We start from the raw sequence: 18,570 nt of genomic DNA, 5'->3' as shown, positions 1-18,570 counted from the left end.
GCATCTATATCAGCGAAATAAATATGGGTTACTATAAATATACATACATGAATCTAAATAATATATTATGGGTGAAAACCATGTTTTATGTTTATAATTGATTTACACCTTACAAAGTTATTTCATTTCTTGTAGCTGAGGTTAGATAGGAACTTCTCATCAAATGATCTGAAGGAGTCTCTGAATGTCATATTATTCAATTTGAAGGTAATATGCAATGACAAAATATAGGAATATGATTATGAGTAATATCTGCAGTATCATCGAGCTCACTGTATGGGTTGAAGAATTGTTTTGTGTCTGTCATTTTTAAGGCAAAGGTTTGTATAAAAAGGAACAGAATTCACGTTTGCTTCAAGAATTCCATGAGTATTTTTGGACCCTACAAGGGTACCTCGAAAATAGCATTTAACGTCTGGTTGCACTGGATTGCAATGTTGATAGATACGTTAAAACTATAAAGAATAGTCTTAAGTATCAAGATTAAAACAGGTGTAAATATAGTCATGATGAAACAAGAGATGAAGGCACATGGAGAGAGATATTTATTCTATAAATTATGTCTAGTTTGCATTCAAGTATGCGGTAAGAAAAGGAAAATCTTTGTCATATGAGTTAATTGTTAAAATAGCGGTTACTTAAAATCAACATTTTGCTTTGTTTTGTATAGGAAGGAAGAGCTTAAATTCCGCAGGTAGCTCATCTTCCGAATAGAGTCTATCAGAAAAGTACACTCTTCGTATTCTGCAATTTGCGTGAATTTGAACCCTCAGTGTTTCTACATAATTTGTCCCATAAGCTCTTCGGGTGAAGTCCGCAAGGTTAAACTGAATTTGGTTCCATCCATCATCCAATCGCATTGGCATCGTGCATATGAATGGTTTCACTCTTGTCGTTGATTGATAATTACTTGCTCGAAATCTGCGCCGGACATTTTTATCGTCTATTACCTATAAATAAATTTGAAAAAAGGTGGAATAAGTTATCTGATTAGAAGAATGTGATTAACGATGTTATCCCTCATTGTCTTTATTTTAGTACTATTTGATTAATCAAACAATCGTAATTATTTTTTCAGTTAATAGAAAGATGGAATATAGCTTTAACATTTCTGAAATTTAATAAGTTTTGTGTAATGTTTATTCAACGAATTTAGGAATCAGGGTTCAGAATCAAAATTGTAATCAGATTTACTGGTAATTTAATTGTTCGAACATTCTTAGGAAAACCCTTTGAAACTATTTTACAACGAAATTGTGATGTGAAAATACAGAACTTTTCTAGGACCTTTTAAAAACGATATAAAATAATTGCGATACAATCAAATTTCCAAAATGTTTAGAACTTTTAGGATCGCTGAAGACTGTTGAGCAATATAGTATATATAATTATAATTCAACTTATGGGTAAAAAAATAGCTTAAGTTGAATTGAATCATTTTTTCATATAATCTGATCTCGATTTTGTATATAATCTTTGGTGATCATAACAGGCGGTGCGTGCACCGTGCTCAAGTACCGATAGCTGAATCTTTACTTTTCTCTTTCCTGTCAAAACTTAAGTCGACTTGAGCAGTTATTTGACCCATAGGCTCAATTGGTATAAATTTTATCTCTCTCATCTTACCTGTACTTCAAATGTGAAGTATTTCTTCAGGTTCTTGATAATCATCACTAAGAATGGCAGTTTTATGCCAAGAGTTTTCCTTGGATCGGCTGGACACGTTATGTAAGTGGTGCTAACATTACTGCCAAGAATTTCCAAAACTAAACTCTGAATGTCATTGTCTGTGATCCTCTTTATGTGACCATTTCTCACTTTTTTATCCCAAATTTGCAGTGGCTTGCTGCCAATGCTGTACAAGATGGATAAGAAACCACTTTGGAAAGTATTCTTGAACATTTTCAAATGAATGAATACAAATTCCAGTGGTATCGGTAGCCCGGTGGATTTATTATCGCTGAACCTCAAAGCTCAGCTGGAATTATTGTAAGTTCGAATTTTTTAAGTTTTGATTATCGAATTATATTGATAACCCAACTGTTTGTTTACATATAATTTTTTTCTAGTTATTGGAATTTAGAACCTGTATTATTTTACTACTTTTAGAACAAGTGATCTACAACGGCTGACTGTAAAAAGAATCATTTATTTTTATAATATACGGCTCGGAATTTGTGCAACTTTTCGTGCAGATTTAACATTTTATTTTAGGAATTTAAAGTATTCTCTTCCAAAAAACCTGTTCCGGGGTTATGATGATGTTTGGGTATTTGTTTGATCGATACCATCATGGTTATACCGCAATGTAAGAAGGTGGGAAACTGGATATTGGTGGGAATGCTTGCTACAAGCACGGCGCGCTGCATTCGGTTTCCATAAAAATTAGAAGACTCACCTATAAGTCCGTGCTCACCTACAATCTCCATGCTTCTGATTGCATCTACATATGAATACCGGCCAAGCTTCCTCTTCACGAGTATCTTATTGGCTGTTCGTAGCGTTCTCACGGTCTGGTTCATGGTCTATGCTCGGTGCGTGCTCGTGTGATACCTTTTAGCATATAGTAGAGTGATACGCATCGCGCACGGGCGATTATTGTTACTTTGCCGCACCGGGTATCCCTCGATCGCAGCGACGCCAGCGGCTTGGCACGCTGAGAGGCCCACGTCGAAATCCAGAGTTTCAAAACCTGTGTGCGAAACCGTGGATTAGACGCTACTGAAGACTGAAAAGGATTGTATGAAAGTATCACCAATTGGCGGTTGTGAATTTATAGCACAGATTCCTCACTACGGACATGTAAACCGTCCTTAAAAATGGAACGCGGTTGATGGTCGACTGCGTGATGTAATTGAAATCCACCAATCAGGGCGCAGATGAGAGACCGCCCGACGGGCGCGCAAGCCCCGCAAGCCTACTGTAAACTTGCTTTTAGTCCGCTGAAACATTCATGTAATTAGCAAAGTTGCAGAGTTTACTACAGAAAAAACGAATTTTAATCAATGTACACGGTTCAAAGCATCTTGGTTATCTCTTAATATTATCTTGCATACAGAATAAACTGTTGATTTCTTAACATTTTTGTAATTGTTTATTGATTTCGAATACAAACCGACAATGTTCGAAATGGTCAAATCCATTCTTGCCAAGTCTATTCTGTTAGCTCCATCCCGAAGATCCATAAAAACTTGGCAGACATTAAAAATTCCCGTAGTTTTAATTTGTAATTTTTGTACAATTTACAATAATAAATTGCTGCTGCCTCAACGCAGGAAAAAAACATAATTTTTTACAGTTATTTACTGTTCAAAAAATTAAAACTATAATTTAGAATTTACAACTGGAGTGAGGCTGCCTTTAGTTTCCTGCAGTTAAACTACAGAAATTTTGTATACTTCGACTGATTAAACTGGATGTGAGAGGCATGCACAGACTTGGCATTACATGACTTCCACAGTCATCGGTTACATTATAAGTGAGACTATTATTTAATCGATTCGCAGAGAAAATCATGTCTCAATCGTAGCCAACAGTTCTAAAATTGGATATTTATTTTCTAAACTAGATATTCTCGTACAAAGACGAGAAATCCATACTACGGGTACTGAGAATGATAATACCAGCATAAAAACTCATCGTCAGTACATTTTTAACGAAATCAATCCATTCTTCAATATCTGTATAATTCATTTTTTAGCATAACTAACTACGGTTATGTTTAAATATTAAAAATTGTTTTTAGAACTGTTGCGCATAATATTATTTTTCCCAAATATCTTAGATTTTATATTGATTATAATACTTTAATATTGTACCAACTATCTCTATAAGGCGTGTAATACATTAATGTGGGTAAGGTAGGGCTCATTTGAGCTTCATCTTTGGGAGTTACATAATTCGTTTTCTATTGAAACAGCTATACCTGTTATTGGTAATTGATAAGAACTTCCACCGGTTGGTTCACTGATTACGTCGCGATTTGGCCTAAGTGTAATACGAAATATTTCTCATCAGCAAAATTACCTCATACAGAAGAAAGGGAAATTTTACTAAGCCTTATTTTTGGGGGAGAAACTCATCCCAGAAATTACTACTAGTATTCAACTGTTGTGCACTTGCGGTTGACTAATACCATCATATCATATTTCGGTCAAATCAGTAATCCAGGGGGTGGAAGGTCCCATTGTAAAATAAATTCTAAGCTTTCGTTAAGTTTCAAGACCCTTCAAATTTTTTTATCTCTAATATTTTCCATTAATTGATACATCAAATTCATTTGATATTCTGTTATATACAATTTCTAGCTGAGTTTCATGAAAAAGAATTAAGAACCCCGTTCACACATACACCCATGTGAAACTACAATGCGATATCTGGGAAAATGAACATTTATCAACTTGTGAAGTAATCTATAAACAACTTGACAAAATGGTAATTATATGTTGTAAAAAAACAATGATAATGGAAAAAAAACGTGTGAATATGAAATCAATTCACTCAGAGTAACTTACAATGTTTCAAACATCTCATACGCTTGCTTAGCGTGAAAAAAACTTGGTATATTAATTAAAAATTAACGATCTTTCATAGTTTGAAATTTTAATTAATATTGTAGAGTATGCAATATGAATAATGAATATAAGATAACGTTGCTTGGGAGTTTCAGCACAGAACTTCACGCATGTCTATGAAAATAAAATTGAAAATCAAAACATCAGTTACATTTTAAAACTAAATTAAAGGAAAATAAATGTGCAACCTAATTTTATTTTGCCTCAATCCTGTACTGAGCTCCAAATTGCCTACATCCATTATTATATTTTTTCAAGGTTTTTTTAAATCTTTTTTAAATATTTATTAGTCACAGTAATATTTCAAAATTCGCTACGTCGTATGAAAATTATTCTTAGCAGAATTAAATTAGAATTGTTGAGAATAATTACAAGACAAGACGAGACGAATTTGAAATCTTACCTCTTTTTATGTCTATCAAAACTTCCAATTCAACATCTTGTACAAAGTAGCGATTTACAGTTTACAAGTTATTCATGAAAGCTTTGATACATTTTTTTCTTATCTCTTATTCCATTAGATATTAACATGAATATAACCTCAGAGTGCTTCTAGGCCCTGTTTTAAAAGCACATTGGAGCATAGAATAGTGTACATCAAATTACCTATCTTTTTCCGTTTCTCCTTTTTATTTTCCGCGAGTTCAATTTTCAAATGGTTCTTTTTTTCACGTAACGCAATTTGACAGATCTGCTATCAGAATCATCTAACAATATTGGCTGATTTTATTTACAGGATACTTGATACCGTATTATTTATTGACGAATATTGTTATGAGATTTTGATTTATAAAAAAATTGGAATAATAAATATTCATGTTTTGTATAAGAATCTATTTAAGCATTGGATTGAAATGAATCGAAAAAAGAAACTATTGATTTATATTTAATTCATGTATCTGTGTTAGGTAATTAGATATAGTTTACATTCATGGCAATTGATCTGTAGCGTCAGAAGATAGTTAGAGATGGCCGCATTTTATCTCAGATATCAAAATCCATTAATTTTGGGGATTGTAAACATCACTACAGCATTCAATGAATAATAAGAAAATTTCATTACTTTGTTCTGCTCATACTTATAATTTATATCAAATTAATCTGTAGTGTTTGCATAGTAGCAATTTTCATTATTCGCTTTCAATACTAGGACAAGCTTATTTCCGAAATACTTTCAGCACGACAATCACATGCCAATAAAAAGTACTTAGCAAAATATAAAAAACACCATTCAAATTATAATTGAATTGAAAGTTATCCAAAGCCCGTTTTCATTTACTTATTGATGGCTCCATTTAGAATGTTGTTTTTAACTTGATTACTAATGTGTAAGCCATCCCCTGAGGCTCCCTTATCTTTCTTGTTTTGCGGGTTTGTTACATTGTCCAAGCCAAGTTTGCTGAGGGTGCGCAGAGCTGTGAGCGCAGCTTGATCCCGACTTGCATCTGTCGTTGGTCCGGCTCCATGACATACCTGGGGTGGATCAGTGCTCAGCGAGACAAGAGAAAGGAATTCGTTATGGTTGCCCTAGGATATAGAGAATCGATATTGGATACATGGTGCACATTTCATTTGTTGATAATGAGAGATAATACTATGTTTTATCAATCAAAGCCATTATAAGATGTGATATCAAAAATTCCTCGACAAGTGTGGCTACTCAATTTAGTTTTGAAAATGCCTCTGAATTTTTTATTTTCCTGACTGAAATAACGCTCTTTTCTTGACGTTTTGCTTCAGCATATGTCATTATGCATTACTCCTGTATTTTTAAAAACGCTGAAATAGAATTGTTTATTAATAAAAAATAGAAGGTCGTGGTTTCTAGTAAAAGTAGAAGAAGGTTCGGTCTACAGCATACACATTCACATTCTTATTAATTTCAGCATTATTGTTATTGAATGAACTAAACGTTTCAGTTAGTTTTTGTGTCTGTCAGCAAACGAAAGAATTTCCTCAGTTTTCGTTATGAAAAGACAAAAAAAAAGTAGTAAAATTATGTTCATGCAAAAACAAATTGTGATATTATCATAACAAGACTGGATTCCAATGCATTTCAGTTTCACCCATCAACTCAGTCTTGGTAGGTGAGATAAAAGAAATGGAAGTTTGGGAACGCTCTTTCATGTAACTTATCAGAGTGGTATGGTGTAAGTTCAGCGCATTTGCTCTCAGGCGCGACAGGCGGTTTGTTTTAATTGGGTTATTCTACTCAGATTAGCATGAATAATTCGTAAAATTTCGGTCACAAGCCGCGTAGTGCGGGGGAAGTACCATGCTCTGGTCAGAACCCTCTGACTCTGGCCTGCTACAGGTTACCTCCAGGGACACAAATTACTAGGCGGCAGTAGTAGACCGACTCACTCTGCTGACCCAGTCAATTTGAATCGATTAGTCAGGCCGAATTCAAAGGGATATAAATATGTTGTAATAAACGTTTGTTTCAAAAACTATTTTAATAATGTTAAAAAATTATTGTCAAATATTTAAGCGTCGAGTCAATAAAAAAAAAAAAAAAAAAAAAAATGTTAGTAATAACAAAGAACGTCAAAATAATAAAATGTTTTTGATAATGAATATACGTATCATGTTGAACATACCTTTGGAAAGTCGCTGAACTGTATGTCAAAGCTTAGTAGCTGAGCCAAATACCTCAGCTGATCTTTGGGGGAAACAACAGGTGTCTGTTGCTGTTGCTGGCCACGTAATTCCTCAGCTACAGATTGAACACTGGGTCCTCCGCCGAGTTTCGATTCCTGGCCTCCATCTACTAACAGAAGCCCAGGAACTAGTTGTCGTCCAGTCGTACCTGAAATTTGAGTAAACATGATTGACCGACTGTTGCTGCCAAATCACAGATGTAATTATCTATACGATTCATAATAAAGACCCTACCGCCAATAGAATGATTCGGAATTTCGTTGACCTGATCTTCTTCTAAGAACGTAACCTTTCTTGGTTTTCCCTCAGAATTTTCATTATCCCCTGTCTTGATTGAAGGCTTAACTGGTTGAGGCTGCGGTTTACTATATCCCAATTGCATCAGTAGTGCTTCGGCGGCAGCTCGTTTAGCTAATTTCTTATTGGGCCCAACTCCTTGCGCAGAGTTTGATCCGACGGTAACTTCCATGATGAACTCTCTACGTCGTGGAGCACCCTTTTCATCTACAAGTGTATAAACTGGTTCTCTCTCACGTTTTGCTTGTTGAATTTGGATGAGACGAGAAATAGGATTCACTTCCTCAGCCGCCTCAGGCTCAGTGCGAGGTTCTTGATAAACTTTTATGAGATTTCGTGACTTTTTTTTAGTTGCTGGAGGTTTTCGCTTCATACGCTGTACAGAGGGAGTTTGAATTGTAATAGGAATAGGAGGGAGGCGTTTTAACTCTTCTAGCATCAACTCCGCTGCACGTTTTTTTGATACCTGAAGCAAAAAAAAAAATTCAAGTATAATCAAAAATACTTGACAACGTAATTTTGAACGAATTTAGAGTTTTAACTTTAACTTGCCTTCTTTGAAGACCCCTCTCCAGTTGTGGTTCTATCCCCAACTGTACATTTGGTAACAAAAATTCGAATATGCGGCTTGCCTCGTTCCGATACAACTTCGAAGTTTACCGAAAGGCCTCGTTTCAATGCAGTCTCATGAACGAGCGAAACAGGGCTTTTCAATTCCGCGTTAGGATCATCTATTCCACTTAATGTTCCATTGTCGTTTGCAGCACAAGTATTTATTATTTCTTCAGGCAAAGGTAGCTGGCGCAGTTGTTCCAAAGCTCGGCTAGCTGCATCGTGGCGTGCAGCCTGTCCAGTAACACCTCTTCCAAGAAATTCACGATCCCCAACCTAGAGCAATTAGTTACATTGTTCTTTGTTTGAAATCAACAAGATTTGTCGATCAGCCAAGACGAATTTTAGGTAACGAACCTTCAATGTGACAACATAGAGTCCTTGCTGCTGTGATTGAAATCCTCGATTATAGGTTGGATAACGTGGAGTTAGCATTCGAGGAAAGTTTCCATATCCATGTGGCACAAATTGTTGCAGAGGGGCTGGAGGAGCTTGGCTGAATGTGTAAACTGTTGGTTCGCCACGCTTCATTGCTAAAGCATTCAGTTCTACTGTTGGTGGTAGATGGGCTGAAATTATTGGATAGTATCATTTACCAGTATTAAATAAATCGTGTTCTGAAAATTTTCTAAAATTATTATGTGTTGGACTAAAATGCAATTGGAGTAAAAAATGTTTTCTCAATAATTTTTTCAAGATAACAAATACGATATACATTGATATAATTTTAGATTAGACCAAAATTAAAGGTACCGTGCAGTAATCCGTTTTACTATTCAAAGTGTATTAAGTAGTTGTGGGTCAGTCACGTAACTTCGACAAAATAATGCCCTCTTGTATGTTTATTTTACATGGAAGAGTTCATCTAATCGAGTGATAGTCGGTCGAAAAATGAAATCATAAGTAACATCTCTTGAACGTTTGTATCCAATTGGTTCCTCGTATTGTACTTGTACTGCTGGCATACGTGTTTTGGCACATTACAATTTGCTATTTCTATTTTTATTTTGAAGGACTGGAACATTAATTCTTCGGTGAATGTGTTTTTGTATTATAATATAAACGCAGGATTTACGTTCACGTGTCTGAATTTTATGTAAAAATCGAAGTTTACTGTCGAATAAGCTCGTAAGAGAACTTTCACATTCTCATTGGAATTTACATAATTCATAAGTCACTCAGTTTTATAATTATCATCAAATTAGTATCACGTAACCAACTCCCTAATGTAAAGTACCATGTAATTAAGAAAATCGGCAATGAAGGAGCATTACTAATTATTACCAGAAGCAGCAGGACATTTTCCTGGATGTAAAATCCTCATTGCCCTCGCTGGTTTTGGTGGTGGATGTCTGTACCAGGTATCTTCAAGTGCTTTTGTGGCTGCACTATGTTGTGCTTTTTTAATGCTTGGACCTTCGGCAACAAATTCTTCATCACCAAGTTTTAGAGTAACAGTAAACTTCTTTTTATGTGCAGGGCCTTGTTCATTGGTTAATCTATACTGGTGTTGGATTTTATTAAATCTTGCGAGTTCATTGACGAGACACATCGGAGTTTTCTCTTTCATGTTTGCCAAATTTGTATTATTTGTGTTGATTTGGTTCTGATTGGATGGACTCTGGTCCCTGGACTCTCCGTTGTCTTCATTCGGGGGTGAAATATTCTGTTCCGCATTCTGTTGATTATGCAGTTGCTGTTGAGACAATTGGTCTGTTTGATGTTGTCCTTGCTGAACGGTGAGTTGAGTGGGAAGAGTACCAGCAACTGTATTGCTCTGGTCGATTAATCCAACATTAGCCATTACACCTGGGGAAAGTTGAAAATTAAGATTTACTACCAAGTAATTATAAATGATGGAAAATTAAACTTGTTTGAGGTTCAGCAGCCATCAAGTACGTTTGCTCTTATAATTCAGTCAGTTCGAAAAAAAAAATAATCTGAGCAAGCTAGAAGTTGTCTCCAACCAGGAAGTTAACATTTTTTATCAAGAAAATCAATTTAACGTATAGGCTAATGAAGAATTATTAATTACTAAAGAAACGTGAAAAATTTCCCAAAAAAATTACAGCAACCAAAATTAGTATCACAAAATCACTACAAAAATTGGAAATATCTAACGAACTTTTGTTGAAGATACAAAACTTTCAAATTACCGCGTATTCTTATGGAAGAAAAGTTTTTTCGACTGCAGCACAATAAATTGTAATTTACATTCACTCACAAACAAATTTTTTGAACATCATAACTTGCGGGTCAACTCATTCTTATTAAAATGTCAACAGTATTTTTTTTTTTTTTATAATTTTGGCATCATCTTCATCAAAGGTATGAAACCTTTTTCATTAACTATACGAAAATTGACCATTTCAGGATTTTCCTGTTTATCAGTCATTTGCTGATTTTAGGATCACTATTTATGAAGCCAAGCATTTGGTTCTTTGTACTCTTTCTTGAATCGGTAAGGAAGAAAATTAGGTGGCCCTACAAACACAAATCTTAACTCTGTTTTTCGGTTTAACTCTATACAATTTCAAATGGAATCCCATATTTTCTTCGCGATATATAGCAGCAGACTATTTTCAAAGATTTGTCAAATACTGTTTAAAGTTAAACGTCATTTTGTAATGAATTAGCAATAAAGACTAGGTGTCCCTTATGGATGAGTGTAACTCCCAGTTTTCCCAAATTATAAAGTTACCTGCAATTTTTAAATTCTAGTTTTACCAGTTTTCACCATCTGTTGTCATCCTAAAACAATACAGCAAAAATGTCTACTTATTCCTAGACTTAAATGGTAAAGTATTATATATAAATTACTGAAATAAAACAGACCTTCTATACAACCTGTTGGTCCAAAAAAGATTCGTAAGTCTTCAGCAGTGTAGTTTAACGACGAAAGATGTTTTTTCGCCTCTGCGACATTTAGCAGAAGAAACAAACTTGCCACGGTTACAAACCAGTGGCGGACTGATAAAATCAAATAAATCACATTGAAAATGGAAGTTTGGATAACATTTTAAACTTGTGGCTCTGTCGTGATAATTTATCATCCTTCTTAAAATGATACTTCAATTAATCGAATGAATACTAGCAGTTACATCCTTTAGAATTTAGATTCTTTTCTCATACTCTCACAGCTACCTTATACCCTACATCCTCTCCTTATCATGACATCACTGCCTCTGTTCCTATACTTCATTAGCAGAATATTCCCTCTACTCCTAAACTGCAACCAGCCAGTCCCTACCACCCATATATACATCTCAAGTCATTTTTCGTTTAGCCAACAACTGGATTTACTTCTGTTTCCTTTTTCCTCCTCTATACTTTATCATTGTATTCTACACATCTTTTACAATAAATCAATTATATACTCAAACATTCAACTCACAATACAAGTTCCTCTAATTTCCTTTTATCCTTCATACAACCGCGTAATCGGCAGGTTGCGATCCCAAAATAGGTCGTAATAACATCACGCCTGGATGTGGGTGCAGTCATTGAAAGCTGCTTGTCATGATCACAATAATTTTTTATAAAACAACAAATTTATTAACAAAAAATGCCCACAGCAGGCTTTAACGATTTTGCTATTAATATTGATGTTTAGCTTTATTATTATAAAATTACGCATTACTGAGCCATTGCTATCACTGGTTTATACCATAAAGCAAAATTTCTCTGATCATGGCTGAAACCTGCCATTTCTCGTCTTAGATCTCCAAAATTGCCACATTTAAATTTTGGGTACCTTGTTTTACAGAGTATCATAAGACTTTCAAGGATTTCATAAAATTTGAGCAGCTTTTTTACAATTTCAGGCAGAAAGTCCAACTGTCAAGGATACTGACAAACGCATAAAATTTGGGTAACGCCTAAATGGTAGTTACCAGGTGTGAAAGCTCATAATCAAATATGCTGGCTACCATAACCTTCACGTAACTAAGAATCTGTTTTAAGTATATTCAGTGTTTTCATGGATTTTTCGGAATCCCTTCAATGACTTCACAAAGAAAATTGCAAATACTATCATTGTCCAAAGTTTGAAACAATTTCATTACTCCGATGAGAAAAAAGTATAAAATGTGAATTATTTAATCGGCACTTCCATATCCTCTTGAAGAGTCCAAATTTATTCTATCCACTGCTGTGTAACTTCAGCATAACTTCATTAATTGTTTGGACACTGGAATTTTTGCTAAAAAATTAAAGGCACTCAATTGGCATTTCTAGTGTATGGTGCAGCCACTCTATGAAGGAAATATACAAATTGAGTATTTTTTTTTGTTTGTTTGTAATATTGCTAGTTTAAAGTTTGACATAAGAAATTGAGACTGCTGTTAGAAAACAATCTAGCTAATTGTAAATGAGCTTAAAGAGTCTGAGCGCATACACGGCAGAGCCAAAAGTTTATAAAAAACCAAAACATAATGTTTTACACGTAAATAACTTACTCTTCATTTGTTGAGTCATGACTCTTTGCAATTGAACTTTACAGTATGCAGGCGGGGCATAAATAACAGCCACATCTACGCATCCGCTTAGTTTTCGGGTAATTCCCGGTACATTTGTAACATGCATGCGTGAACAATACGAGAACTGGGCCGGCAAATGGCGCATTGAATGCGTTCTAAAAATGATGAGTTTCGCGACCACTACGGTTGGCAGTGCCTAACTATGTGAGAATCCTAAGAGCAAGGAGCTAAGAGCATGTAGCACTCCTACCCTTACCGACCGAGCAAACTGACCCTTTCCCTTGAACCGCTCTTTCCTAACAGAATTCAAGAAAATTACTCATAATTCGAAAAAAGGTACACTATTCCAATATTTCCCGCATTCCAGGGGCCAAAAAGTGCCTAGTTAAGATACTTTCCACAATTCTCATTTTCGCAATCCGCATTTTCAGATCATTTTACTCCTCATTCTTTCCGGAATTGCAGAAATTATCTCAATTATGCACTTTTTAGCCCCTGAAATGCGGGAAATGCGGGAATAGTGGCAATTGTCGAAAAAACACACATTTTTTTGACGGTTGTCGGATTATGAGTAATTGTACTGAATTCTGTTGTACCTTCGAAATTTGAACCCTTTCCGTTAGTTTGTTTTTTAATAAAATAAAGGAATAAGGTGAGTTTGCTCGGTCAGTAAGAGTAAAAGTGCTGCATACTCTTAGGTACGGCCAAAAAATAAACGCACGCCTTGTATGGAGCAGTCTACACTACCCACTTTCTGCGAAAATTGACATTTTTGATTTGGCTAAAACTTGGCCATCTTTTTGAATCCTGTACAAAACAAGTGTGAACGAAAAGGCTCCTTGATTATTTCAAATTTTTTTGTATAACTTTCAAGTAACATTAGAAGTTTTGAATGAGAAGAAAAAATGAATCAATATTGAAAAATCGAAAAAAATAAAATTAATCATTTCTCCACAATGAAACCGGAGTAAGATTCGTGGAATAGATAGTAGTATTTTTGAGAATTTAGCAAGTAAAAAAAATCAATCGATAGACTCAAGGTCAAAAGCAAGATTTTAATACTGAAAAACAAAAAAATTTCGTAAAAAAGCATTTAATATTTTATTACATTGCATTTTTAAAAAGTGCACTCCAAAACATAGAATTTGACAAAAAAAAAATAGTACGAGTATGCCGAACGGATCGACGAAAAAATTTGAAAAAAATCAAGGAACATTTCTTCACAGAGTGCAAAGAGATACCTAAGTTTCAGCCAAATCAAGAATGTCAAGTTTTGCAGTAGGTTGAATTGGTATGGAAACAGCGTTCTCACAGAAGTAAGTGAGAGGAGCACAGTAAGACTACATACTATCCTACGTGTACTTATCGTAATTGAGTGCCCTGAGCAATGAGTAGATATAATTGGAACTTGAGGGGGTGTTCTGGTCGATTTCAACATTGACGTATATATCTTAAAATATGGAAGTTCACATATTTCAAACATGAAAATGGGCTTAACAGCCCCATTCTATAAACGATTCTGAACAAAAACACTCCCATTCATTTTCTAAAATAGCATGAATTCTACGAATTTACTTTTGTATTTCTTAAAGGCTGTGCGATTTCTTTATTTCTGTGTCAAATGAAAATGTATCATAGTATTTTTGTTCAGAATTGCGTATAGAATAGGGCTGTTAAGCCCCTTTTCGTGTTTGAGATACATGAATTTCGATGGTTGCAGATATATACGACATGTCGAAATTGACTAGTGCGTTTCCTTAATTTAAATAATGGGTGGGATTTGAGGTTGATGAGGAATGTGGTTGTTTAACCCAGTTTTTCTAAGAACTTTCGAGGATTGGTGAATTGTTAAGAAATAAACAATCACATCAATTAAAATCATCGATATAGAAGCAGTGTAGATAATGCTACCAACAATTACTTATACTTCACGCAGTCTATTCCTATAATCTAAGTTCAACAAAACTTTGCAAGTTTGTAGAGTGAAATATTCACATTAATAAAATACGTTGTGTATGTACATGAAAAATGGTCAATGTTAACTTGATGGTGTTGAATCCTCACGATAATATCTGTCTTAATGGCAGAAGGACCAATAAAAAAGATATATCTGAACATGACTGCTTACAAAGGCTAATGGTGCCGAACAGGTTTAAAGTATTCAGTAAAACAATTGTAAATTATTTTTATACCTGTCTCTGAGCCAGGTCCATTAGAACCTCCATGCTAAGTTACAACTATTTAAGCAGTTAAATTGATTAATTAAAGATCGCTAATAATTAATTTTTATCAAGGAAATTTCAACAGCCTCAAATACGTAACTTGTCACTTGTTTTCATAAGCTTCCAGAGAAGTAACAAGTACGCCATTTGCTAAATAAATTCCTTTTTTCAATAAAAGGAAAACTGACTTAACAAAACTATTTATATAGAAAAACAGAGTGATGTTGAAATATGGGAAGATAATTTAAAGTTGTTAAAAAATATTTTGCAGAATTAGGTATTGAAAGTCGAAGAAAATTTGGTTCTAAAGTATCACCAACTTGCAGTAATAAAATGAAGAGAAAACACCTGTACAGCAAAAATTACATTAAATGATATTGAAATCTGAGCTTGCCCTTTTCTACATAATTATTCAATTGCGTTTTCGCAATAAATGGAAAAAGAAAACGCCAAAACAACAAAAGTTGACATCTACAGGGAAATTATATCAAATCTTCCAATGTTGAACTGTTGTATTGATTATTTGGGAATTAAAAAAATTGCTTTGAACTGGAAAGTTGGGTGTATAATTATGAATTGAACATACCATTAGTGTGTTGCGAGTTGATTCCAAGCAACACAGGCTGTCGAGGATTGTTCTGAGGAGCGATACCGTGTGGTATTTGGTGTGGAGGATGTTGATGTGCAGCCATCCCGAGTTGTTGTTGAGGGTGCGTTATATGTGGATTTCGATGTTGATGTGGATGCTGCGGCTGGTGTGGATGCTGCTGCATCGGATGCATAGGTCCTGCCATCCTAAAATCCAACATCCATGTGTAACATTTTGTAATTTCCGTAGATTACAGAACATTTTAAATTCGTTTTTCTCTAGATTTTTTACGGTTTTCCACAGTGCGGTAATAAATTTTTTAAAATTGACAAGAACGTATGAGAATACTGAAAGAGAATAATTTGACATTTTTTACAGCGAATATTTTCAATTCATAAAATTGCCTTAGAGTATAATTCACATAATGACACATAAGTATAAGTACACAAATTGTATTAGAGTTGTATATCTGCATACATAAGTACGTGCATAGCAGATAAGGAGATATGAAAGCTCTTTTTTACTTTGTAATCGTAACTTATAAAATGCAAATGTTATTTGAAATAAATATACACACCTATTCTGATCTCTGAGCTGATTTTGCATTGAATGATGTTGGTGTCGCAACATCCTACTAAAACCCACTCTTTGAAACCTGAAAGATGAAAAAATAAATAAAAATCGCATTCAAACATTTTGGAGTTGAATTAAAATGATAAAATTTTAATACATATAATATAACTACAAATCATAAAATAAACAGGTTTGTCTTAAAGCTGAATTCTGTGTGCCAGGTTCACATTTGTGAGTAAATTTTTTCTCATCTGTATCAATTTCCGGAGAGAATTGCTCTGAAGGATTGACTACAATTACCCCACTATTGCTGAAATATTGCTGAAGTTTTTAAAGGGCAGGAAGCGGACTGATTTGCAGTCGACGTAAAACAAACAATACTTCGAAAAGCGCAACAATTAACTTGGAATTATTATGTCACGTAGTCATTACCATGTGATGTAAAAGTTTGAACCTTTTTACGGATTAACGTGCGACACACGCATGGTGAAATTAAATCATAAATACTGCTAACTATCAGGATATTTATTGTTATAGCACAGAGTGTAAGCTGGTCTGCGAAGGAAAGTTAAAATACGCGATCGCTCGAGATTGCCAAATGAATATACCGTTTTAATTTTCTCAACGAAAGGTAGATCGTTGAACGACATTTTCTTCCAGCGAAAGATCATTCAATTCATAATTGTAAAGTAACTATTATCTATTAATAAATCGGTCAATACACAATGGGCTTGGTCCGGCAAGGACCGGAGTGCGGATGATAAACCGAGTAGGATCTCCTTACCGAAATTCCGTCTATTTCACAAAAAACTTCTGCTCTGACGACGGAGGAATTTTCAGCGAAACAGATCGCGTCACTTGAACCAACACTTTATGCACCCTTTTACCACGTTTGGCAAACAGTAAAGAAAATCAGTCTGTAGACTAAAATGCGGCCATTTTGATGTGTGATCTGAGCTCGCCGCCGTGCCTCCCTAGCGAAGTCAGCGTAAGCATGCGACACAACGCATACACCGATTCGCCCCACCTGCCGCTTTTTTTTCACTCCGACATCGGCGAATTTCCCACATATTTCCAATTTCCATTGTCAACAATCGGGGAAATGCTGCATATTTCCACCCGCGGGACAACGTCCCAAGTTTTCGCGGTGAAAACCTGTCGTTATTTCGAAAACTCGATCGCCAAATATACCGAAATAACTTTCGTCGGATTTCGGAGTTGAACGCACGTCACGGCACGTTTGAAAATCAGTTTATAACCTAGAACTGGTACGAATTTAACCTGCGACGATTTCCCGGTCTCAATTGTATCATTACTTTGATTACTGTAACCCGCTTCATAAGTAATTGGGCAAAAAGTCAACTGTTTACTCCAGGTACTGCAGCCTCATGACTGGAGTTCCTGTTCGTTCCTACAGGATCTGTGTAATTATACATTTCTTCGTGATTGTAAATAAAGGAAAATATCACATGTATTTTTATACTTTATGCAATTCGAAATATTTACGGAGTGAAAATTATTTCAGGATATTACTATGAGAAGATATACATATCCTTAGTAATGAAATCTTGTGCCTGTAAAATAGGGCGAGTCGTCTGCTGCAGAAAAATCACCATTATCAGGAAATATGTTTTTCAATTTAACATTTGGAGAATATTTCATGGGACAAATGTTTACATGCAGTAATAACTTTTTCGTCATCATTTCTGTCAAGCATATATCCGAGATATGACCTACGAGTTATTACACATTTCTATACCTATATTTTCTTATTTTTAATTTATTACTGGGTAATTTCACACAGATACTTAAATTTTTTGTGCAAATATTTATCAACATATGATAACGTTACAGACAATTAGCTATTTCCTATGTACAGGCTCATTTGTGTTAAATGTTGTACTATGCGTATTCACGTTTGCAAGTTCACCAGGTTTTTTAAAATTGCAAGAAATGACAAACCTCTATAACCAGTTTACTGAAATCAATTTTATTGTTTTTTCTTTCTTTTATTCTCATTCAAAGTATTTTTTTTAAATTTATTTTTCTTGTGAAATATAAATGTAAAAATGAAACGATTGTTTCATATCAATTTTAATTCTATTTACAATTTACAGTATTTACACGGTAAGGATAGTACGTTACATTAAGAGTAGGTATTTAAAAAATGTGCATTGTTTAAAAAGAGAACAACGACCTCGTAGATTATATTATCATTTTTAAAACAAAACGAAACTTGTTTAATCGAGATGTGAAAACATGAATATTTTTTTATACTAGAGGAAAATTTTAACACAACTTTAGGTATCGTAAAATCTTATAAACACTATCACAAATATAATTACTCGATAAACAATTTTCAGTCAGTTTTAACAATCTCTATCTTCTCACAAGAATTTTTACATGATTATCATGTAAAATTAAATTTTCTTTCTGTTCCATTTCTTTATTTTTCAGTTATTTTCAGTGCGAGTACCTTTATGTATTAGCTCTCGTAAGTTTTTCGACAATACCGTCAATTATCCTTTGCATATCAAAGAAACCATTTTCACAAGGTTGTTATT

The 18,570-nt window shown here is 34.4% G+C and overlaps 2 protein-coding genes across 4 annotated transcripts; both read right to left on the bottom strand.

The window, feature by feature from the left end:
* Window positions 1-522: 522 nt before the first annotated feature.
* LOC124409384 (cilia- and flagella-associated protein 20) lies at window positions 523-2,349 on the bottom strand. Its single transcript, XM_046886969.1, has 2 exons — window positions 1,627-2,349; window positions 523-950 (listed from the first exon to the last, which is right to left on the bottom strand). The coding sequence occupies exons 1-2, from the start codon at window positions 1,900-1,902 to the stop codon at window positions 645-647; spliced, it is 582 nt and encodes a 193-aa protein (XP_046742925.1). The 5' UTR covers window positions 1,903-2,349; the 3' UTR covers window positions 523-644.
* Window positions 2,350-4,068: 1,719 nt separating this feature from the next.
* LOC124408547 (double-stranded RNA-binding protein Staufen homolog 2) lies at window positions 4,069-17,217 on the bottom strand. Of its 3 annotated transcripts, none has more exons than XM_046885542.1 (9): window positions 16,791-17,217; window positions 16,011-16,088; window positions 15,431-15,639; window positions 9,429-9,953; window positions 8,502-8,713; window positions 8,085-8,420; window positions 7,470-7,998; window positions 7,175-7,383; window positions 4,069-6,101 (listed from the first exon to the last, which is right to left on the bottom strand). In XM_046885542.1, the coding sequence occupies exons 2-9, from the start codon at window positions 16,061-16,063 to the stop codon at window positions 5,850-5,852; spliced, it is 2,325 nt and encodes a 774-aa protein (XP_046741498.1). In that variant the 5' UTR covers window positions 16,064-16,088; window positions 16,791-17,217; the 3' UTR covers window positions 4,069-5,849. The 3 variants fall into 3 exon arrangements, with proteins under 3 accessions (XP_046741498.1, XP_046741499.1, XP_046741500.1); XM_046885543.1 differs by lacking the exon at window positions 16,791-17,217 and adding an exon at window positions 16,615-16,633; XM_046885544.1 differs by lacking the exons at window positions 15,431-15,639; window positions 16,011-16,088; window positions 16,791-17,217 and adding exons at window positions 10,980-11,114; window positions 12,602-12,654.
* Between the last annotated feature and the right edge of the window lie 1,353 nt (window positions 17,218-18,570).

This window comes from Diprion similis, chromosome 8 (assembly GCF_021155765.1).
Source record: "Diprion similis isolate iyDipSimi1 chromosome 8, iyDipSimi1.1, whole genome shotgun sequence".
Classification (NCBI taxonomy): Eukaryota; Metazoa; Arthropoda; class Insecta; order Hymenoptera; family Diprionidae; genus Diprion; species Diprion similis.
Note: the sequence above shows the minus strand (reverse complement) of the source record. Positions and strands in the feature narration are given on the sequence as shown.